At 53.0% G+C, this 22,345-nt stretch overlaps 10 protein-coding genes across 10 annotated transcripts; 5 read left to right on the top strand and 5 right to left on the bottom strand.

The window, feature by feature from the left end:
- Positions 1 to 913: 913 nt before the first annotated feature.
- Positions 914 to 2,324, top strand: M409DRAFT_48867 (uncharacterized protein; the record flags this gene model as incomplete). The annotated part of the gene is made up of 4 exons (XM_033811065.1): positions 914 to 1,375; positions 1,443 to 1,900; positions 1,957 to 2,054; positions 2,167 to 2,324. 4 exons carry the CDS (start codon positions 914 to 916, stop codon positions 2,322 to 2,324), a joined length of 1,176 nt encoding a protein of 391 aa, XP_033674853.1.
- A 333-nt stretch (positions 2,325 to 2,657) lies between these two features.
- Positions 2,658 to 3,582, top strand: M409DRAFT_16232 (uncharacterized protein; the record flags this gene model as incomplete). The annotated part of the gene is made up of 3 exons (XM_033803547.1): positions 2,658 to 2,796; positions 2,851 to 3,396; positions 3,473 to 3,582. The coding sequence occupies 3 exons, from the start codon at positions 2,658 to 2,660 to the stop codon at positions 3,580 to 3,582; spliced, it is 795 nt and encodes a 264-aa protein (XP_033674852.1).
- Positions 3,583 to 3,976: 394 nt separating this feature from the next.
- Positions 3,977 to 4,594, bottom strand: M409DRAFT_16231 (uncharacterized protein; the record flags this gene model as incomplete). The annotated part of the gene is made up of 2 exons (XM_033803546.1): positions 3,977 to 4,195; positions 4,253 to 4,594. 2 exons carry the CDS (start codon positions 4,592 to 4,594, stop codon positions 3,977 to 3,979), a joined length of 561 nt encoding a protein of 186 aa, XP_033674851.1.
- A 539-nt stretch (positions 4,595 to 5,133) lies between these two features.
- On the top strand, positions 5,134 to 6,610 carry M409DRAFT_62162 (uncharacterized protein; the record flags this gene model as incomplete). Its single annotated transcript, XM_033815047.1, has 8 exons — positions 5,134 to 5,217; positions 5,319 to 5,681; positions 5,743 to 5,865; positions 5,917 to 6,027; positions 6,078 to 6,147; positions 6,216 to 6,308; positions 6,360 to 6,451; positions 6,500 to 6,610. 8 exons carry the CDS (start codon positions 5,134 to 5,136, stop codon positions 6,608 to 6,610), a joined length of 1,047 nt encoding a protein of 348 aa, XP_033674850.1.
- Positions 6,611 to 9,162: 2,552 nt separating this feature from the next.
- Positions 9,163 to 12,867, bottom strand: M409DRAFT_16229 (uncharacterized protein; the record flags this gene model as incomplete). Its single annotated transcript, XM_033803545.1, has 1 exon — positions 9,163 to 12,867. The coding sequence occupies one exon, from the start codon at positions 12,865 to 12,867 to the stop codon at positions 9,163 to 9,165; it is 3,705 nt and encodes a 1,234-aa protein (XP_033674849.1).
- A 1,260-nt stretch (positions 12,868 to 14,127) lies between these two features.
- Positions 14,128 to 15,255, top strand: M409DRAFT_48862 (uncharacterized protein; the record flags this gene model as incomplete). The annotated part of the gene is made up of 1 exon (XM_033811064.1): positions 14,128 to 15,255. The coding sequence occupies one exon, from the start codon at positions 14,128 to 14,130 to the stop codon at positions 15,253 to 15,255; it is 1,128 nt and encodes a 375-aa protein (XP_033674848.1).
- A 580-nt stretch (positions 15,256 to 15,835) lies between these two features.
- M409DRAFT_62161 (uncharacterized protein) lies at positions 15,836 to 17,204 on the bottom strand (the record flags this gene model as incomplete). Its single annotated transcript, XM_033815046.1, has 3 exons — positions 15,836 to 16,900; positions 16,954 to 17,117; positions 17,168 to 17,204. The coding sequence occupies 3 exons, from the start codon at positions 17,202 to 17,204 to the stop codon at positions 15,836 to 15,838; spliced, it is 1,266 nt and encodes a 421-aa protein (XP_033674847.1).
- Positions 17,205 to 18,231: 1,027 nt separating this feature from the next.
- M409DRAFT_48860 (uncharacterized protein) lies at positions 18,232 to 19,108 on the bottom strand (the record flags this gene model as incomplete). Its single annotated transcript, XM_033811063.1, has 4 exons — positions 18,232 to 18,244; positions 18,284 to 18,547; positions 18,613 to 18,829; positions 19,009 to 19,108. 4 exons carry the CDS (start codon positions 19,106 to 19,108, stop codon positions 18,232 to 18,234), a joined length of 594 nt encoding a protein of 197 aa, XP_033674846.1.
- A 91-nt stretch (positions 19,109 to 19,199) lies between these two features.
- On the top strand, positions 19,200 to 21,099 carry M409DRAFT_48859 (uncharacterized protein; the record flags this gene model as incomplete). Its single annotated transcript, XM_033811062.1, has 3 exons — positions 19,200 to 19,372; positions 19,413 to 20,793; positions 20,845 to 21,099. The coding sequence occupies 3 exons, from the start codon at positions 19,200 to 19,202 to the stop codon at positions 21,097 to 21,099; spliced, it is 1,809 nt and encodes a 602-aa protein (XP_033674845.1).
- Positions 21,100 to 21,199: 100 nt separating this feature from the next.
- M409DRAFT_48858 (uncharacterized protein) lies at positions 21,200 to 22,307 on the bottom strand (the record flags this gene model as incomplete). The annotated part of the gene is made up of 2 exons (XM_033811061.1): positions 21,200 to 22,236; positions 22,286 to 22,307. The coding sequence occupies 2 exons, from the start codon at positions 22,305 to 22,307 to the stop codon at positions 21,200 to 21,202; spliced, it is 1,059 nt and encodes a 352-aa protein (XP_033674844.1).
- Between the last annotated feature and the right edge of the window lie 38 nt (positions 22,308 to 22,345).

The following is a 22,345-nucleotide window of genomic DNA, read 5'->3' as shown; positions in this document are numbered from 1 at the left end:
TTTGGAGTCGCACACAGGACAGGCTCTCCAGCGAAGTTCGCAGCAGTCGGAAGTCATTGTTGGGATGTCAGAAGGAGTTGGTGTTTGGTGTTGATAGGGCTCAGAAGTCTGGGGGCGGTCAATACAGACACTATTTCGCATTAGATCTGAGCTAGTCTGAATAGGTAAATACCTATTCGCGGGAAGAGCCGAAACGCGTACCTCACTCCCACGACGACCACAACAAACCAGTGCAACCAGCTCGACCTTTATCCGACCTATCCGCCCCGTCATCATGCAATGAATCTGCGATGGATGCGAGCTTGACGTCCGGAGCCCAGACCGCCAACCTGCACTCTCCTCATCATTCGGAATCTGCCACCAGCAATTCCGCGGCAATGGACATTCACGAATGCATTGTGAAGAGGAGGTGTCAGGAACGAGTGCAATTCGCGAGCAGAAGGTTGCAGTGCAATCTCTTGTGAGCTACCTCAGACGTCTAAACACGTCGTTCTGCCCAAGTGAAGCGCATGGAATCGTCATCCCTCCGATTTCTAAAGTCACCAAGCTGTTGATTGCACTCCAGATTGCTGAGACAGCTCGCGAATGATGGGGATAGATTCTTCCTTATGATTGAGGGGGGAATCGTCTCAAGGTGACAGTCGTCTGATGTCTGCCTCTCTTCGCGGTGTCGAATCTCTGCAGGCATTTGTCAAGACGACTCCACTATTGCCTCATCGGAAAGTATATCTACAACCGATCTTAGGCCATGAAAAGCTACAAGTAGCAACCCAAAAGCTACAAATAGCAATGAAAGAGCTACAAGTAGCAATCTCGATGAGGGACGTCATCTTGAAATGGCCAGCTTCTAGGTGTATTAAATGAGCAATCCTTGCCCGTTGGTCTCACAGGATAGGTCAAGGCCAACTTCAAAATGAGGATATCTCAAGCAGCAGTGCTGGCGGTCGCCAGCCTTGTATATGCACAGAACGCAACGCAGGCCTCGAATGCGTCCCACGCAGTGGTGCAGCTTCCATCCGAGTGGCTATACCTTCTGCCTCAACCTTTCAACAGCAGTATCCGGTACTCGTGGTTAAACAGCACAACCACTGGCAACGACACGATCAACAGAGCTCTGGAAGAGGCCAACCAGTCTCGGTTTGTATCATACTCGGACGAGTTCACGCAACTGGTAGGACCAAACCCAAATGTCTCAACTATCCAATGCCCGCAAGGAGCACCTGAATGTGCATTCGAGGCTGGCGTCTGGCTTCCGGATACAGATGAGGTGTGGTTCACGTACCTCGATTTCGACTATCCATATAATCAGAGCATTACGTCTTTCAGTTTGAGAAACGGCTCAGCACAACAAGTCGTCACGGATCCGCCTATCCGGGTCAGTACCTCCAAACGACAGCCCATTGCCCTACATCCTGCTATGTATGGCTGACATGACACTTTAGTACCCGCTTGGTGGCTACTACTTTTCCTACGACGGTCTCGTGTATTTCACTGAATACAACGCCGCCACTTCGCCCGCCACAATCATCACCGTAGACCCGAAGACACTCCATGTGACTCCTATTCTGAACTCGTATCAGGGGATTCCACTGGCTCCCTGCGACGATGTTGTGGTCACTAGGGTCAACAACAAGGACTACATATTCCTCACCACCTTCTCCCTTCGGGACGTGCTCGGCTCGAAATTCCCACGTCAACGTTACGACACTGCCGTCTGGCGTTTCGACCTCCACGAAAAGGTCCTTCAGCCCGTCATCTCGGCCAACGAGATCGTGGCGCCTAATGGCATCAGAGTCAGTCCAAATGGTAGGACTTTATATGTGACCAACACAGCCATTACGGATCAGAGTAAGCTGGAAGACCAGGCGAGCAATATAACCAAGAGCAACTCGATCTATGAGTAAGCTAGAACGCTGAAACTTCTAAAAGTGCCGTCTAGAGACTGACTTGCTTCAGATACGACTTGAACGACCAGGGCAAGCCAGTCAACGGACGACTGTTCGGACTGGTCAGATCCGGCATCGCCAATGGTCTCCATATCGACAACGCCGGCCGTGTGTGGACGGCCGAGGATGATGCAGTGAATGTGAGAAATGCCGCTGGAAGGCTGCTCGGCATGTCCCATCGCCTTATGTTCCAACAGTCTCATAGCTGATGACTCACCAGGCTCCTTCAACTACATCCCCTTCCACCCCATAGATCAACCGCGGATTGGGAACTTTGCGTTGGCAGGCAACAAGCTCGTCATCGGCGCGGACACATTTGTCGTCGTGTACGAGCTGGCTGAGAAGTTGGTGACGCCTGGAAACCTCTTGACAAATTAGGGCTGTTGGCATGTTGGGATATCGAACTTGCTTCGCCCCTAGCCGACAGTCAGCTCGTTGACAGAACTTGAACAGTACCGACGCTCAAAGCGCTCGGCGTCGCTAATTCAAATGTGACTTTCTCCATGCGTATTCGGGTCTATGTGCGTGTGCATTTCTGCGTGCGTATTCCTTTGCCGGTGCGTATCCACTAGTATGTGTAACTTTTGCGTACTCGCTTAGACCCTTTTCAGCGGAAGAGTATAAGAAAGCAGAAGCATCAAAGACTATTTGTACATATAGACTCCGGACGCCCTCGAAGGGAAAGAAGACCCAGAATCTCCCTCCTTGACCATGATACTCTCAATGCTCTTAGGCTATGTCGCCTCCGGCCTGATGGTCGGAACACAGGCTGTTCCGTCTCCTGTGAATTCCCACGCGTCGGGACACGAGCCTGCCGGCCACGAATGGCAGAAACCAGGGCCGTTTGACAGTGAGCCGATAATGCTCCTCGATCTTCTGACCGATGACTGACAGTATTGCCCAGGTCGAGCCCCATGCCCAGGCCTCAACTCCCTAGCAAACCACGGCTGGCTCCCACGCCACGGCAAGAACATCACCTACGACGACATCAAGTACGCGGCCTACCATGGCTACAACTACACCGAAGACGTCTACGAGATCTTTTACATCCTCGCCACCCAAGTCTTCACCAACATCTCCACCACGGGGAACGCCTCGACATTCAATCTCGAAGACCTGGCGAGACATAATACGATCGAGCAGGACGGCTCCCTGTCACGAAACGACATATACTTTGGAGATAACCTGCATTTCTCCGCGCCGGTTTGGGAGCCTGTGGCGGAGGATTTGGGTCTGAAGGGCTATGCGGCGAATGACAGCTACGTGACAATCGAGACGGCGGCGAAAGCATATTTGGCAAGACAGGAGGCTGCTCAGGCGGCGAATCCGGCGTTTACAGTGTCCTTCACTCAGAGAAATGGGACGAGAGGGACGACGGCACTGTACCTGGCAACGCTATGGGACTATGGGGCCAAGGCCGCTCCGAAGGCGTGGGTGGATACATTTTTCAGTGAGTTCATGTTATGCTGCAGACACTCTGCTGGTGGTCTACGACGGAGACGAACACTGGCTGACCGTAACTGTAGCTGAAGAACGCATCCCGTACCTGGAAGGATACACGACGCCGAAGCATAAGAATACGGACTTCATTCATGAACTTTTCGTGGCCATTGAGGAGCTTGTTGGTTTCGATTGAGGAGGCCGTGAGTCGCTTCATTCCACCGACGGTAGAGGCGCATGATGCTCTCTTCCGTGCGTCTAGCAGAATTGTTCTTGGGAGTCTGTTATGGGGGGAGCGTTCAAGGGGTTTCGTCGACACATGTGACTCCAAACGAATCGTTCTCAGGCCTGTAGGAAAGCACATCTAAAGGTCAATTCGATCAGTGGCAACGCCGAAATGCCATTGCAGACCATTGGCACCGGGTGTTTGTCTAGGATATTCAATTACGACACATACTTTGATTGGAGATCCATCTTCATGATGCCAGCAGCGAACATGTCTGTGACCATCCTTCAGTGAATGTCATTAAAACTATTACAAACAGTTCTTCCCCAAATTCATGAACGCACACCCCTAAAATACATGTCCCCTAATACCACAGCTTCTCATTGACCTTGAGGTTATTCTCCTTACAATGATCCAAATACATGCGCCAGAAACTGAAGCCATCCATCGTCTCTCGAAGCGTGTTGTCGTCGCTGAAGAACTCAATCGAACCCGTCACGTCGAAGATGACTTCCGAGTTCTCGCCCATGTAAAGCGTGTGAATGGTGCCAGGCATTTCGGTGATGTAGTCGCCTGGCTTGCCCTGTTGCCGATGAGATCAGTCATGTCCACATCTGCTGTTAATAAGTCAGGTACATACCGTCCAGGAGTATTCATGATATCCCCAGTTGCCCGCAATGGTATACGCTCGCACCTCTCCTCGGTGTCGGTGCTTGCCGAGCTCGGCGTGAGGTTCAGTCTTCAACTTGATGATGTAGCAGCCCTTGCGGTTCTCCATGCGGAGAATCTTGACGTAGATGGTGCCAGTCCAGTGGTACCAGCAGGTGTCTTGTTCGCCGTCGATATAGACATCCGGTGCGCCGTACTGGTCAGCAAGACCAAGTTCGGTCTGCTCGTTTTGCTTCACGCGGTCCAGGGGTTGGCCTTGCTTGGTGGAGACCTCGTCATATTGAGGCTGCGTGTCGACGACTGCTGGTGCCATTGTGATTGTTTCTACGCTTATGGTATGAAAGAGAAGGGACGAAAGATGAGAAGGAAGCCCACCGCTGCCAGGAGAGTTGATCCTGCTTACAACCAAGCCCTCTATTATATCTTACCTGGCCGTCTACTTTCGATAGACTCTACAGTCTTATGCATCCCCCGCAGCCCCAGATATGTACCCCAGATGTTCGAGAACGAATTGTTGCGGCGAAGTCTTGGTGTACACATGGAGACCGTTCCGTACTGCCATATTGGGTATCGCGCAGGAACATGTACAGCATTCATGTCCCGCCACATCATCACGGCGCGCACGTACTGGCGCCATTTGAATGGCTTCGTAGGACGATCATCGAATGGGGTTGTCCAGACTCGTCTCGGGGCCGCTCTGGTCACAGCCTCCTCGGTCGAAGATCGTATCTTGATGACGAGCCAAGCTGAACATCTCCGAAGCAAGCGGATTGCTAGTGTTTTGTAGTTCTCTCTATCGTTTTGTGGACTCCTTATCGTCTGAGCTCGACGTGAGTCAAGATGACGAACAAAATGAAAGCAGTCCGTTTTCACGCAGCCAAAGACATCCGTGTCGAAGAAGTGCCGGTCCCGACGGTCAAGCCTGGCTGGATACGAGTGAAGCCTGCGTTTTGCGGTATTTGCGGCAGGTAAAGACCAAACAGAGACTTCGGGCGATTGGCCTTTAATACTGACCTCCCTTTGGTGATCTTCATGAGTACCTTGATGGACCACATATAATCCCGCCGAATGGACAGCCACACGGAATGACGGGCGAGAGCCCGCCGATAACGCTTGGGCACGAGTTCAGCGGAATAGTCGATGAGGTCGGCGAAGGCGTATCTGGATTCAAGCAGGGAGACAAGGTCTGTGTTCAGCCAACGATTTATGATGGCGACTGTCGGGCCTGCCTCAAAGGTCTGACCAACTCGTGTGATACCTTTGGCTTTATTGGCTTGTCAGGATGGGGTGGTGGTATGAGTGAGTATACTTGCGCCCCGGCAGAATACGTGAAGAAGCTGCCAGACGATATGGGCCTTGATATCGGGGCTCTGGTCGAACCTCTTGCTGTAGGCTGGCATGTAAGCTCGAAATCTCAACTTCGTCTAATACGCATCGATTCATAGCTCACACTGAACCCAGGCGGTCGCTCCTTCACCATACAAGGATGGAGACAACGTCTTGGTCCTAGGCGGAGGCCCCATTGGTCTTTGCGTCGTTCTTGCCTTGCTAGCAAAAGGATGCAAAAACATCATCGTTTCAGAAGTACGCTCTGAATCAGTTTTGTCTGACACTACTCTGACGGCATCGACACAGGTATCGAGACGGAGACGAGAGTTTGCCCAAAGCTTCGGAGCGCACCATGTGATCGATCCAGAAAAGGTCGACATCGTCCAGGAATCAAAGAATTTGACGGACGGCGAGGGGGTATAGGATTGCTTGTGAGCGGTCTAGACGCAGCTGACTGGGCTGATCAGGTGGACGTGTGCTTCGATGCGGCGGGCGTTCAAATTGGCGTCGACGGCGGACTGCAGGCGGTGCGGCCACGTAAGTGGTCCTCTTCTGAAGCAATTCGTTTCGTGCGCGTCGAGTTGCTGACGCAAATGCTGGTGTAGGGGGCACCTTCGTCAACATCGCGCTCTGGGGCGCAAAGAGAGTGGCGTTGGATATGAATGTCATGCTGTTCGGCGAGAGAAGATATATGGCCGGTACATTCTTCGATCTGGTCGGACCTGCCTGCTCCGGCTAACCATCTCCAGTCGTGACCTACATCGATGGCGACTTCGAGGCAGTGATTGAAGCCATCCACAGCGGCAAATTGAAGCCGCATGGAATGATCACCAAGGTCATCGTAAGTACGTCTGAGACGCAGTTAGTCGCGTATCTAACGCAGAAACAGAGGCCAGACGAGGTGGCGGAGGAAGGTTTCAAGGCATTGACAGATGACAAAGACAATCAGGTCAAGATTCTGGTTGATATGTCCAAGGCGACGGAGGTGGCCGCCGCGTAGTTTCTGTAGGAGGTGTGTTGTTGTCTTGACACGAAAGGGGTACGTGAAGGGTACGCGCCTGGCGGAAATTTGGTGGCTGGCGTACCTTCGGCAGAAGTTCGGCCAGGACACGTCGAACGACCTCACCTCACCTCACCTCACCTTCCTCTACACAACGTTTCTCAACACGTGCCGACAACACGACACGTCTATGCCCTACAGCTATGCAGACCATGTGCCAAGCCGCCAGGCCACCCCCATTCGCAGTGTTGCTGTCCATGGATCAACGTACTCGCCCATAAGCTACAGCTGACGACCTCACTTCTTCAAACCGAGCGGGGTTTCTCACCTACTTACTGCAATGTTGCAGCACGTAAAGCGCAATCTATAACTTGATCTTCACTGCCATCTCGACAGAACAACAACACATCGCACAAGCGGATTACTATTCGATGCCTCCCACATGGCCTCTGGCTAACCTAGCTTTCGATGTCTCGACAGCCGAAAGCCATTACACGAAGACGGACAGGCTGCGTGCCATGCCGAGACCGGCACATGGTGTGTGATGAGAAGCGCCATACATGTCGCCGTTGCAGTCGTACTTCGACTACTTGTACTTGGAGCCGAGATCTCCGTATTATCTTCCACGGTGCATCGGGTCAAAAGACAATCCACAAGGCAGTCAGCAGAGACTTCCCCTCCTCTCGCCAGACGACGACGGCACTCTCCTTGGACACGGGGATCGCTTCTATACGACCTCATGAAGGCCAAGTTCTTTCACAACCAGAGCTTTTCAAAGACTGGGCGAGCCTTGGAGCATCGAATTTGGTGCAACAAGCCTTACGTTCTAATCTCGAGCTGGCGTTGATGCATAACTATCTTACCGAAGTGGCTCCTTGGTTCGACGCTCATACTGGCATACAATACTACTCCCGTGTCGAGGTGCCCCGGATGCTGAGCTGTCCTCCATGGAGAGCAGCCGCACTTGCCTTGTCGGCTAAGAACATCATGCTACGAGAGCATCGCTCACTTGCTCTGGAAGACGAAACTCTGCCACTGCATCTTTATCAGTTCGCCGTCCGGTTAGCTATAGACGCCATGTCTGGAAGATTTGACAAAGTTGGCACGCTTGCGGGCTGCGTGCTTTTGTCTGTGTACGAAATGATGACTGTCACTTACACAGATTGGCGAAGACATGTGCAAGGCTGTGCCAGCATTTACACTCATAATCTCTGGAACGGTTCCACTGGTGGCCTGGTAAGTGGAAGTTTCTGGGACTATGCTAGAATCGGTGAGTGTTTAGCCTCCACGGATCGATGAAGCATACTGAAAGCCATTGTTGGCAGATATATGGGCCGCGTTCAGCGCTTCAACTCAAACCGTCATGGCTCCAGACACTTGGTTTGATCATCCCGACGCAAAAATCTGCTTGACAAACATGGACGAGGACTTGCATGCTCAGATAGCAATCTGGCTTACAGCTAAGGTGGTGAACATGGTCAACGAAGCTACAACATCTACAACAGATCCCGAGTTCGACGCTCTTGTCGCAGACATGATCCGCTGGCAACTTATGGGCGGCGAGGCGACACGACCTGTCATTACGAGAATGCCTGACGCTGACGCTGACACTTGGAGGCCGTTCCCACGGATTTTGTTTTCTACTCACAGTTCCAGTAAGTGCATCCCTACCTTGTAAAGATTGAAGCGAGTCGGACGACTGAGGTTTCTGCAGCTATCGGACATACCATGTGGAACAGTGCCATGGTGCTATTGTTGGAATTCGAAGCCAAGAGTGGATCTACCGAAACACAGGCACTCCGAGACCGCGCATATCAACATGCTCTTCAGGCTGCTGGCATAATTGAAACGAACGACCACACGTAAGTGCCTCTCAAGACCTACTGACGGTGGATAACTGACAGAGGTATCGCAGTGCTTGTCTAGTCAACTCGTTACAACCCGCGTATATTTGCGGAAAGCACATGAGAACAGCACGCGAGAAGTCAGCAATCCTCGAGCTTCTGGACCAGATAGAGCGGAAGACAGGCTGGAGATGCGACTGGAGAGCCGACGGCCTGCGCGAATTCTGGAAAGACGCATGAGGGCCGATCGTGTGATCTTTCAGTCCTAAGTCCAGACTCGTCGAAGAAAGAGACTCTGCGACTTGAGCCAGTCGGCACCCTCTGCCTCATTCAAACAAGAGGCCGGTCCGTCCTTCCGTATCAGGAAAGTTGGAAATGAGGGGTGTTGCCAACAGATCCTCTGTCTTCGTCGCGAGGCTGACGGTCTAGCTTCAGGTACAAGCTACATGACCGGGTCAGCGGAAATCCTTGCGCGTTCTGTGGCTGCGAGGAGCTTATGATGTTCTTGCTTTCTGTACAGCCAAGTCGGCTTGAATGTCTGCAGATCTTTTTGGGTTCAAGTTCGCTGACTGCGATATGGCGGTGGACTGTAGTTCGCGATGTCATAGGTTGCCGTGTGCACCTAGATCTCATCGAGTGGTCTCACAGGCTTAAATGGCCACCGGGTGCTGGATTGCAGCTCCTCGCCGGAAACAAGTCACAACGAGATTATCTTAACGTAAAATACTCCATCGGCGTCGCTTTGATGACTTCAACGTCCAGCTTCTCCAAATGACAGTCACCCACCATCTCCCACGTCCTACCATCATCATTCCTCCTCACAACAAAAGGATACGACGAACCCGGAAAGAACACGACCTCATCTCCAACCCTCGCCCCAGGCGGCGCAAGACCCATCGACCCTCCCTCCGTGATATAAAACTGCCGTCCGTAACATGAGACTTCCATACTCTCGGTGTAACCCCATATCTTCTGCTGCATGGACGAATCCCAGTCGTTCCAGTCCTGGATCTGGGCGAGGATGACCATGGCGAGTTCGACGAGCTCGAAAGACCGAGACGCTTCAGTTTCCAGGAATCCGGTGCCGTAGTGATGGTACCACATTGCGAAAGGGAAGAGGATGCGACCGCCGGGTCTTTTGTCCATGCAGTAGTCGTCTTCGGCATGTAGAGTTCGAGCGAATGCTTCGAGTGCTTTGATGCCGTGTTTCTGGACTTCAGCGAGGACGAGCTGTTCCCAGCGGAGCATTGTTGCATTGAATGCTGCACTCGTCTGGGTACAATCGTCCGGGACGGAAAGTGTTCCTCCTATGGAGTGGATGATGTCTAGTCGAGCGCCCTTGATGGTGAGCTCTGATCCCGAGAAAGATAAGTCAGGCGCATCTTTGAGCTCCCATCCGAGACGCTCTGTATCATGGGCTCGGGGAAGTACACCCACAGGCTTCGAGATGCTCCAGTCCGGGACCCACGAATCGAGACCAGGTAAGCTGCGATTTGGACCTAGCCAGTGCAGAGCGAGGAGGTCGTTGCGGTGCTCGATGATTGCTTTCGTGAAGCTGCGATAGACATCCTCGACAGGACCGTCGTAGTGGACAGGAATGGGTTTACTAGGGAGCAATCCGAGGATGCCAAACACCTTGTCGCGAGGGTCTTTACACTGGCAACATCGAGTCAATGTAGCGACGCCCGAAATGTCGCAGTAGTTTGCCAGGCGAGATACACGTTCTGCATGCCGGATTGCGTGCGGTCCACGTAGGGGATGATAGTCGCTCAACCATCTGGCTTCTTGACCAAAGCGGAACGAACCCTTCAGGTCGACGCTGTCAGATCCGCAGATCACGGTCGCCTTGACGCCAAATCCAAGCTCCTGAAGAATCCAGGTGCGATACCAGTAATTCCTCCGGCATATGGCTTCGAAAGCAGTCTGCGCCTCCTCGGAGTACCAGAAATTTGGTGGGCTAACAATGTGCTTCGGTTGGTTGGCATCATCTTCGATCTTGTCTTTGTTGCTCTCATGCCACTCAAATATCGACTGGGAGTTATCTGCATGCTCGCCTATCCAGACCAGCACTCTAGTCGCTCTTTGATAGATGTTCTCCATCAGGCTGACTTGGCGGCTTTTCTCATTGTTGTCTTGCTGGTTGATGCATATAGCGTCTACCCACAGGACTCGAGGCCCATCTGGACTGCGCATTCTATACAGAGCTGCGGCTAGGTTCATTGTAATACAGAATGGTTTGGCATTCACTGAGATCACGCACTGCTCGGTTGTATCGCCCCACACGTACGAAAGAGCTTCGAAGGGCGGGCAATCGATAGGTTCGTGATCAGACAGTGTACCGCAAAGAGGATCATCCAGGCATGCGGCCGCCTCCAAGTGGAACAATCGGATCGTCTTGTGGCCACGTAAATTAACATAGGTAAAGGGAGTGGCATGTGACGAGTAAGGCCGGGGAAGAACGACGCGACTTACGTCAACACGTTCAATGTTGCCTTCACCCCCCGGTATAGGTACTGAGCTCGTCCAGGTTGTACAAGCCTTCACGTCTTGTGTGTTCTGCTGGAGATGCGTCGCCAATTCGTGCTCCCAATATCCTACATCATCGTCTCTGCTTCGCTCAAGGAGGAGTAGTGCGAGCCGTTCATCAAGATCATCGCCCAATAGACGGGATTCAAGAGGCGGCCGCTGAATGTAGTAGTCCAGAGCACAGCATGTGAGTCCTGGGCATGCAGGATCGGCGTCCTCATCTTCGACGAGCCATCGTACTACAGGATACAGCTCCCATTCGCAAGCCAAGCGTAGAAGGCTTGTCTGGACTCCAGGATCAGACGTATCGTCGCCGAGACGAATGGGAGGGTAGGCATCCATGTCTGTGCTGACGATCTCGCAATTAGCAAAGTCACTGACATCCTTCAAGGTGTAATAGTCTTCGAAGTCGACATCCAGATTTGTCCTCCGTGCCATCCTGAAGGCATCATTCACCACCAACAAAAGTCCACCCAGCAGATACTTCATGATCTCCGCATACTCGGCACGTCTTGTGGTGTCTCGTGCCCATTGATGATAGTGATATCGTCTCATCAAGCCAAGTGCAACATGTGGGAAGTCGTGCAAATCGATCCCCACGCCATGGTCTTTTTCCAGATACTTCAGCAGTTCCAAGTTGCCACGGTTCAATGCATACTGCAGAAAGCGCCTACCATCCAGACAAACGCCATGACGAGCAACGGTATCGATCATTTCCGTGTTCAAACACAGCGGAACACTTTCGACCCGTACCTTTCTTGCGAGTAGGTCCTTCACCATCTCCATCCATCCCTGTTCGATGCTGAAGTAAAGCAAACACCGTAGATCATCTTCGTCGGCATGAGGGTCGAAGAGGAGCCGGCATATGTCGCGAATGTCGCCCGAGCTGCGATGATAATACAGAGCGCTGACCAAGGCCGTCATAGGTCTTTCCGGTTCGGAAATATTTAGTGAGCCCCATCGACCCGTATAAATTCGCCCTTTAGAGCTTCGTGACGCCCCGTGCTCCAGGAGGTACTTTACGACTTGCGACTGGCAGCCGATCGCAGCGGCTTGGAGTGCAAATGTGACCGAGAATCCACGGTTCCAGTCCACCCCTCTTGCTTGGACGCTTACTCCAAGACTTGTCAGCTTCTTGACTCGTTCCAAGTGTCCATGACAGCACAGCATATGATACACGGAGACGAGGACGGGATCAGCTGTATCCATTTCTAAGCCCATGTCAAGCAGTTGCAGGATGATCGCTGCATGCCCTTTTGCAAGATCTTCTTGACGGTGGTCGAGTGAATGTGGATATTCTCTTGCACTTTGCCAGGATCGCCACGTTGCCTGAAGTAGATGTTGCGTGAACCGCTCTTTGCTTTCTCCTAATTGAACCTCGCCGTACTTGCTCTTGTTTAAGGAGACCAGCTGACGCGCATTGGCACCTGCTTCTATAAGCGTCCGAAAAGTTCTCGAGTCCCCCGTCTTGCAAGCGAAGTATAGAGGACATTTGCCATGCTCGTCGGCAACTGCCGCAGGAGCACCATGTCTCAGTAGCAGAGCCAAAATCTTGCCCATGGACTCTGGCAGCCCTGGCACAGATCCTGGCTGGACGTTATTGAGAATGAGAGCCTTCATAATACACAGCTGACCGTGCACGCAAAGTGCTTTCTCATCGATATCTGCCAAGAGCCTCGAGACCATATCATAGTTCCTGTTCGGAAGAGCGTGGCACAGAATGCGGATGCGAATATCAGGAAGGTTCGGTTCAGCACGGAGTTGTGAATAGCTCGTTTCGAAGATCTCGACCTCATGGTCCAGCAAACCCTGTTCGCCTCGTGACCCCGCTGATTCTTTAAGGGCGAGAGCTTTCAACGACTCTTCAAGATTCCGAGTCTTGTCCATAATATCGTTCTGCAGCGTTAGTCTACCCGTGTAGTCATTGCATGGCCAGGATCGACTTTTCAGAGGCCGGACGGAGTCAAAATCGCATGATCCTCGGCTGGTTCGAGAAAGTGTGCGCGCCCCCGAGCGCCCCATGCGAACCCAACGCCCATACGATCCGGTCAAGACGGCCACTGGTGGTGTGGGCTCGTTGCGGGTCAATGCGTCTAGATCCCCTGCGCAGAGTGATATACTGGGCCCGCAAGGCATCAATGGGGCATTGAGAATGGCGTCGACAAAAGGGAGCCTCAACTCTCTGATTTAGCCAGCATTACCAGAGAACGATCTCTTGACCTGTCCTGCATCGATCTCAAGGCAATGCATGGTGTCGACCGGCAGGAAAATTGCGTTGATGCCTTGGTCGAAGAGCATTTTCCTTTACAAGATGGCGCGAGCTGGACGCAGGAAGAGGCCGCTGTCCTGAGTTCCGATCCGTCATGACTATGAGGATTTGCTTGATAGCATTCAACCTCAGGATGGCGTACAGGACAAATCTTCTGAGAGAAGAGCGTTGACGAAAGGTTTTTGAAGTCAAGTTCGATGGCAGAGGTCAATCGAAATACCTATTTATAGACACTTCAGCGCTAATCCCAATGCGTCTGGATTCTGTTTGTCTTCACTTTCACTCTCTCTGCTTCATATCCTCTCGAAAGTCGCAAGATTTATTATCATCACTCAGCTGGGAAGCCTTTTGATGGTAATCCTCGAGAACTACCATTTGCCGCTCCCACGAGAAGTCACAGGAGCTGGCTGTCGCTACGTCTGACTTTGTCGTCCTCCCAAAACCGCAAGTTCTCTTACTTGATCTGGCCTCCTACTTTACCTACTTCTCTCCGAACTCCATTGTGAACGGCCACTAGCTTGACGTGAAGACTATTCCTGATATCATTACAGTCATAATTGCCGGCTCGATGCAGCTCTGATGCCTAGCTGAGTGAGGAGTAGCATGTGGCAGGCATGACGGGACTGTGCCTCATACGGCGCTTCGCTTCGCTGCGTCCTCACTTAAAATACAAAACAGTATTATAGCACATGAAGACAGTCGATCTGATTCCGCATATGATTCATTGACTGGAGTGTAAGTGATTGAGTGTCATGTGAGACAAAACTTAAACCGCTCGAAAGGGAAGGCGCGCTCCAACCTTGAGCAAACAGGTCTCGAAACATCTGAACTTCACCTGTCTCTCTTTTAACCGACCAAAACCAAGAAAAACATCAAGCATGGACCTCAAACGCATCCTGAACCACGCCGAAGACACGGCCGAGCAGCGACCTCATAAGCGACAATCTCAGTCTCCTTCCAGCGTGCACCCTCCCTCATCTCCAGACGTCTACGAGTTGTCTTCGCAGCCAGGTTCAGCCTCAGCTCCGAACATGGGCCAACTCTACTCCTACTTCGACAACCAGTCGTCGCCTTCAGCCTCACCCTCACCATCACTCGGCGCCCACGACATTCCGAAAAGCGACAACGATGGCAACTACACCTACCATCAAGAACCCACTATCCCAGATGATTCTGCGTTCGACCCGAGTCTGCTGGAAAACGTCGACCGTGAGCTGGGCGGAGTTCCTCTCACCGGCCACGACCATCTCGACGGTCTCGACATTCAAGATGACTCCCTGCCGACCGCTCCCTTCACCGATGATCCCCCCGCCTACGATACCGTCGTCCCACAAAACAGCCCGCCACCACCTCCCGCATTTCTCACCAACCCAGACACACGCCTGACGGACCTCTCGGACATCGAGCGGCAGCAATACTACGAAGCCCTCTGGGCCAACAACGAGATCGAACTGAAGGACCTCGCCCAGCCAAAACTCCACTCCCAATACCCCCAATTCTCCGACGAGATCCTCCTCGCGTACTTCACCCACACCACCATCATCACGAAAGTCTGGTCCAACTACGACAGCCCCGAGCGCCAATTCTTCTGGCACCCACGCAACCGCTTCAACGACTGCGGCAAACTCCACCTCACACCAAACCAGCGCCGGCGCCTCAACACGCTCGACCTCGAAACGCTACAGATGCTGCACGTCCGTTTCGACATCGGCACGCCCTTCCGCACGCTCTTCAAGGTCCACCTGCGCTCCGTCAAGAACGAGTCCAGCGCGGTATACCGGCTGGACAGCGAAGGCTACTGGGAGAATGATCCGCACGCCCCGCATGGCGACCTCGAGGAGGTGATCAAGGAGGGGGTGAAGAATTCCAGAGAGGACGGGCTGCCGGAGGGTCAGGTGGGGCTTCGGTTGAAGGATCTGGATGAGATTGCGAAGGACTTTGTGCTGAGGGAGAATTGTGCCAAGAGGCAGGAGATGGTGCAGAGTAACAAGTGGTTCTATGATTAGGATTGATTCGGCTGGGTGTGTGTTGAACAGAGCGAGGAAGTCGATTTCCCGGCTCTGGAAAGCCATCAGGGAAGGCGGAAATCAAGGACAAATGCGGTTGAAATGAGACCCAGACGATACCAGCTTGAATGCACGAAGAGGTCGTTCTCATTGAGACTTGGGTAAAGTAGCCCAAAAGAACCGTGCTACTAAGCTAATGTACAATAAAACCACCGATTGTCTCTCTGTCCATCTGAGTTGCTTTTCGAACCGTGATGATCCAGCCTAGTGAACCCCCCGAAACGCCTTTGCCTCGTCTGCCGAGATGGAACTCGTAGAGCACGTAAGAGGTCCGAGGAATGCCAGCAAAGCCCAATGATGATGATGATGAATGGTAGAGGAGCAGCACTTGAGAGTACCAGCACTAGTAGTGCAAAGACGAGCTGAAAGTGGTGCCTCCCTGGATCGTCGTGTCGGCGTCGGCGCCCACGAATCTGAGGCCCTTCCGCCACTTGTTGGGAGCTCGCGGAACCTGTTGTTCATCGTCAGTACTCAAGCCTCGAAAACCTCACATCGAGAAATCTTGATAGATACCGCTTACCTATCCGCCACCCCTGGCATACGGATGGAACCCCCGATGACCACCCCTACCACCACCGCGGTAATTCGCGCCAGGCTTCCCAGCATTCTTAGGACCAGTCGGCGCATTCGCAGGAGCCTGACCAGGCGGAGCAGCTGGAGGCCGGTTCGCTCCTCCGCCACGACCACCACGGAAGCCACCGCGGCCACCAACACCCTGCTGCAATCCAGCCGGCGCGGGCACATCGTCGTACATCCCGTCCCACGTGTTCTGGTTGCTGAAGTTCTGCTGCTGCATGCGGGCCATCTGTTGGCGTTCGTACTTTTGCTGCTCGAACATGAGTTGCTCTTGGGCGTTGAAGCCTTGGCCTGCGGCGCCAGAGCCGCCTTGTCCGTTGCCTCCTCCTTGACCACCCTGGACGGGGGAGTCGCCGCCTTGCATGCCTCCTGGGTAGCCTTGCATCGACGCCATCTGCTGCATCATCTGCGGGTTCATACCGCCGCCTTGACGAGCCATCATCTGCTGCATCATGGCTGGGTTCATACCACCCATGCCGCCCATCATGTTGCCGCCCATGCTTTGCTGAGCTTGCATCATTTGGAAGTACTGCTGCATCTTCTGCCAGTACTGGGCCATCATCGCGGGTGTCATCTGGTTCCCATCTCCGGCTCCACCTCCACCTCCACCACCGCCATTCTGCGCCATCTGGTTTGGGTTGAAGTTGCTGCCGTTGCCCCATTGCTGGTTTCCGCCTTTGCCACCGCGGCCGAACTTGTTGCCTTGATTCTCCTCTTCGCCCATCTTGCCTCGTGGCTGGGCGCGCTTCACTTCGATTGGCTTGCCGAGAATGGCGAGAGGTCCTTCGAGGGTACGCTCAACAGCCATCTCGTTGTCGAAAGTGACGAAGCCGAATCCACGTGGTCTGCCGGTGTCTTTGTCCATCATAAGGGTCGCATCGAGCACACGGCCGAACTTCATGAAGAACTCCTTGAAGTCGCTTTCAGTCGCATCTTGGCTGACACCTCCAACGAAGATCTTGGCGGTCTTCTCCTGCTCGTCTCGTGGGATTGCACGTTTTGGATCGATCTGTAGGCAGTCTTAGAGGTTTGTCTAGTCGTTGTGATTGCAATTAGACTTACCAGCTTTCCGTCGAGTTGATGCTCCTTCACCATAACCGTATTGACAGTCTTGGGGTCTTTAAATGTAAGGAAGCCGAAACCGCGAGAGCGACCTGTTGCGCCATCTCGCATGACAGTGCACTCAACAACTTCGCCGAATTGTGAGAAGTAGTCCTTGAGCGATTCTGCACTTTCTGTTAGTATACATCTAGTAGATACTGGTGAGGAAACATACGGTCTGTCGTCTCCCAGTTGAGACCTCCGATGAACATCTTTCTGCAAGCGACATGTCAGTCAATTGTACTTAGAAGTCAGGTTGTGGTTGGTGTCGTGGGCATGAGCGAGTTCGTTGCGTGTCGTCGTCCAGAAGCGAGTCGTGCTGGCGGCATCAGTCTGTGTCGTATCCCAGCTCCAGCATGCATGTACCCGAATTCGAGCGAGGGCGGCCATTCCAGGGAAAGTCTTCTTCTACCAAGCACCACGAGGCCATATAGCCGACAGGCAGCGTACATAGGATGCATGCAGTGCCATCAACTTCAACTTGCCCACACAGTACTTCGTGAAAAAAGACTTGCCAGACCTGTCATTCATCTCGGCTGGTGGCGTGCGTGGGGCCGAACTCTGTCCAAAACGAAAAGCGCAGCGCATGGCAGAAGCGTGGTATGAACAGACACCTCTCGTGTTGTCTCTCTGGTTGCGGCATATCAAGCTGACTGCATGCTTATGGTTGCTGGTGCTTCTCTGGTCCGAAGACGCAAGTGAAGTTGTACTCAGCAGCATGTCTCTATCGGCTATCTCTTCTGCTCTGCTCTGTCTGTCTTTGAGTGCTAATTGTCGCTATGGCGAGGTCATCGAGATCAAGCTAGTATCGCGCTCTTGAGTTTCTGGACTTGCGTTCGCGCCCGGCATGCGGTTTCCATAGACCTCAAAGTAAACAGTAGGCAGCTTTTTGGCAGTAGCCAACTGATGAACAGTCGTCCAGCTGTCCAAAGCTTCTCCACCGAGTGTCATCCCTGCTGTACGCAACACTGTGCTTTCAAGTACCCTCAGCGACACTTGTCCGATATCCGCGCATATACCCATGACCGCTCAAGCAGTGCAGCCTCCACATCGCCAACTTTCATTTGTTTGACATTCGGCTCCAAGTCCTTCTTCAGATCATCCAGTGTTTCAATCGTCACTCCAGCTTTGCAGATAGGAAAGGCCAGCAAAGCATGCGATTCTGGAGTCGGCTGACTGTCTTCCAGAACCAAAATGTGCTTCTCCAGGGGTGCATGTTCTATTCCATGCGATACTTGCTCATGCCCACGACCTAATAATATGTAAATCTATCACACAGAAGTTTACTTACCCGTCCTCCTTGATGCCAATGGGCCTATCCTCAGTTCTCGAGTCGTGGTAGTCACCGGAATCTTGCATTCCCTCCATTCCCTCTACATCATGCCCCGCGTTGTTGAAAGCCGAGTCATCCACCACATCTGCTGCGCCCGAGCTGCCACCGGCGATGACAGGCATCGACTCGGTGTCAGGCTTGAAGTCATCATCGGCGGTAGACTGCGGCTCGGGGTCGGTCTTGGCGGGGGCTGCGGTTTGGTCTACGTCGTCGCCGTCGTAGCTGTGTGGTGTTAGCGGACAGTTCGAGAGTGAGGTTGCGGCTGAATAGCCTGCGGTGTTGCTCACAGATCAGCGAAGAGATCATCGTCGTCGACGCCCGGCTCCGCCATGGTCGATGTCGGCGCGCGCGATGAAAGGGAGAGTGAGTAGGTGGCAGTTGCAGAAGATGCGAGCAGCCGATGGGGATATGCAGATCGTGCAGGAGAGACAAAGAGGTGTGTCGAGGGGTTTGGTGGTGGTGAGTGAAGGAGAGCAGCAGCTGTTGTTTGCTGCTGAAGAGAAGCTGGAAGCGACGAGAGCGCGGGGCGGGAGGAGCCGAGTGCCGATGATCCTCTCAATGCGCCGCTTCATCACAGCCCAGACAGACACCCGCGTGACGACGTTCGATGATGATGTTTGAGCCATGAGCATGCCGTAGTCGCTATGAATTTCACAAAACCCGCCCATCAGGTAAGCCCATACCGAATTCTTTCAGCAAGATAGCGTTACTAACTTCTGCTAGGAGATGCGTCAGGTCGGTTCGTGTCCTTCCCTCAAACAAGCCTCGGCCGACTCGATCCATCATCGCAACCACCAGACAGATCACGAGAGCTAATATGGATATATGGGCCTTTATAGACCGCAATGAGTATGTCGGCGAGATATCCAAGACAATGTGGCCAACACTGACACAACGCCCCAGCACCGCGTCTCCATTCTGGAGGGCTGCTTCGTCCAACAGCCAACGAGGCAACGAGCAAACCCGCACCTCCACGCCTGAGCGTAAAGTAATAGGCGCATCTTATTCGCACGCAGATATTCTGAATGTCTCCAACCTGTACGAAACGTCCGTTCTGTGTTGTGGGAAAGTGCTGATGTTCGTCAAGCTCCATTTCCGGCGACCAAAGACCACGAACACCGCCCACTTCTACTGGATCGAATCGCGGCACTCCTCCACCTGCGGCAAACAGCACCAGATCGCCACCGTCACGCCGAACATACTCCAGCTTCGTTCCTGAAACCGACTACCCCTGGGACGACAATGACGACCAATTTGGAGTGGACGAGGATGAGGACGAGTTTGGACTGCCAAGTATAGCGAACATGCGAAGAAAGGGCAAACGAATATCGAATAAGAAAGGCCAAGATCCTGGGGGTGGTAATAGACCGGGGCTTGGTAGGACGAGCAGCAAGAGCGGGAATCTCAAGAATGGACAATCAAGCTCGCTCGCCAGCTGGGCACTGAACGACGGAGACGTAGCGTCAGAGCGCACTATCCCATCCTATCCTTCGATGAAGAAGGTCGTCGAAGGGCAGAAGATCCTGAGGCCACAATACAAGGACATTCTACGCGACCCAGCCAACAGTCTCCATCTTATATCCCATCCTCCGGTCACGCCTGGCGCCTCCGCCAAGGAGGTAGAGGCGCATTCAGCACGGATTACACGCATAAATAAATTCAAGAAGATCCTCCAGGCATCGTCAATATCACTTCCAGAGCTACGGGCAGCCGCGTGGTCCGGACTACCCAGCGAAGTCCGTGCGATGACATGGCAATTACTGCTGGGATACTTACCGACAAGCTCTGAACGACGAGTGACGACTTTGGAGCGGAAACGAAAGGAGTATCTCGATGGTGTAAGGCAAGCTTTTGACCGCGGGACCATGGGCGCGGAGAGGCCAGTGGAAGCAGGTCTATCTGGGTCAGGCTCTTCTCCTATTCAAAGTCGAGGTCGCGGCCGAGGTTTGGACGTGGCAATATGGCATCAGATCAGCATCGACGTGCCGCGGACGAACCCCCATCTGGAGTTGTACAGCTATGAAGCTACACAACGATCCTTAGAACGCATCCTATATGTTTGGGCGATCAGACATCCAGCCAGTGGATACGTACAAGGAATCAATGACCTCGTCACGCCTTTCTGGCAGGTCTTTCTTGGACAGTATATCACCGACCCTGACGTAGAGTCTGGAATGGATCCTGGGCAATTACCGAAACCGGTCCTGGATGCGGTGGAAGCGGATAGCTTTTGGTGTTTGACAAAATTGCTGGATGGAATTCAGGACAACTACATACACGCGCAGCCGGGTATTCAGCGGCAAGTGTCTGCTCTGAGAGATCTAACAGCTCGCATCGATGGCGCGCTGGCGAAGCACATGGAGCAAGAGGGCGTCGAATTCATCCAGTTCAGTTTTCGATGGATGAACTGTCTTTTGATGCGGGAAATCAGCGTCAAAAATACCGTGAGGATGTGGGATACGTACCTGGTAAGACTTTTCCCACATCATATCGCTTTATCTGCTAACTTCAATGCCTAGGCCGAAGACCAAGGCTTCTCCGAATTCCACCTCTACGTCTGCGCAGCCTTCTTGGTGAAATGGTCGGATAAGCTCCAACACATGGACTTCCAGGAAATCATGATGTTCTTGCAATCGCTCCCGACCAAGGAGTGGACGGAGAAGGATATTGAGCTTTTGCTGAGCGAGGCTTTCATCTGGCAGAGTCTGTTCAAGGGTAGCAAGGCCCATGTGAGACAGACGAGTGGTGGAAATAGTGGTGCGTTGAATCTGTGATGACGGAGATTCAAAGTGACCTTGGATAGCTCATCCAGTATGAACTGAGCATTCGCTTCATTTTTGGGTTTCAGTCGTCCGCATTTTGAGGCCTCTGCGCTCACGCATGGCCATTCGTCAAAAGTTCGTCTTCCACCATCAGATTGACGAGTCCCTCCCTCGGTGGCGAGAACTGTCTTAATTTGATCCCCGCCGCCTTGAAAATCTTGGCCGCTTCAGCATCCATATAATAGCTCTGGCTGTAAACCACCTCCGTGATCCCAACCTGCACGATCTTGATCGTGCACGTCAAGCAAGGGCAAGTATTGCAGTACAGCACCGCACCATCGCCGACGCGTTCTCGACCAGCTTCCAGCAATGCATTCTCTTCCGCGTGGATGCAGAGACAAGTGCTGAGATCCGCGCCACCGCCTCCCCCACCGTTGCAACGTGGACAGCCTCCTTCGTTGCAGTTCGTGACGTTTCGAGGTGTGCCGTTGTAGCCTGTTGCCATGACACGTTTCTCGCGGACTAAGACGCAGCCTACCTGGCGACGCATGCAATTACTCCTCCTGGCGGCAAGGGAGGCGAGTTTCATGAAGTAATGATCCCAGGTCGGCCGTATGCGGCTTTGGTCTGTGAGATTCAGCGCATCTAGCGAAGTCCAGAGTTTACTGAGGGACGCCGTGGAATTGAGCAGCTTGATCTGCGCCTGCGACGCCATGGTCGCGAGATTGCTGGAGGTGGAGTACATGTGTTCATCGTTGCGGAGGACGAATTGCTCGAGCGTTGGGGGTGTTAGGGAAGCTTCAGCACATCGATCCCGGAAGCGCTGCCATCGTACAGAGATGGGTGCGTCGATGTGGAGGAGGGTGAAGAACGGTCGTCGAGATAGAGCTTCCACGATACTCTCGTCGTAAATTGATGTTGTAACGAAGTTGTCTCGCCAGTTTGCTGTTGCGTAGTCGAGGAGGGAGTTGATGTCCGAGAATTTCACGGTTTGGAAGCTCTCTGAGTTGGGAATTGTTGTGGGTACGTGGGCTTCAAAGGCGGATTTCTCGACGTCTGGAGTGGGTGTTGGGCGTGTGAGTGTGAGGACTTGGAAGGAGTGTTTTTGGACGAGATATTGGAGGACTGAGTGCTTGCCGGCGCAGATGCCTGGAAATTTGTTAGCAGTCGTCCGCGATATGACGGGAACTTGACATACCGCCGCAAACTCCGATTAGCATGGTTGTATGTTGACTTTGATGGTCAGGATGGAGTAGAA

The sequence above is a fragment of the Zasmidium cellare genome, assembly GCF_010093935.1.
Source record: "Zasmidium cellare ATCC 36951 unplaced genomic scaffold M409scaffold_1, whole genome shotgun sequence".
Classification (NCBI taxonomy): Eukaryota; Fungi; Ascomycota; class Dothideomycetes; order Mycosphaerellales; family Mycosphaerellaceae; genus Zasmidium; species Zasmidium cellare.
This window is presented reverse-complemented; position numbering and strand designations above follow the sequence as displayed.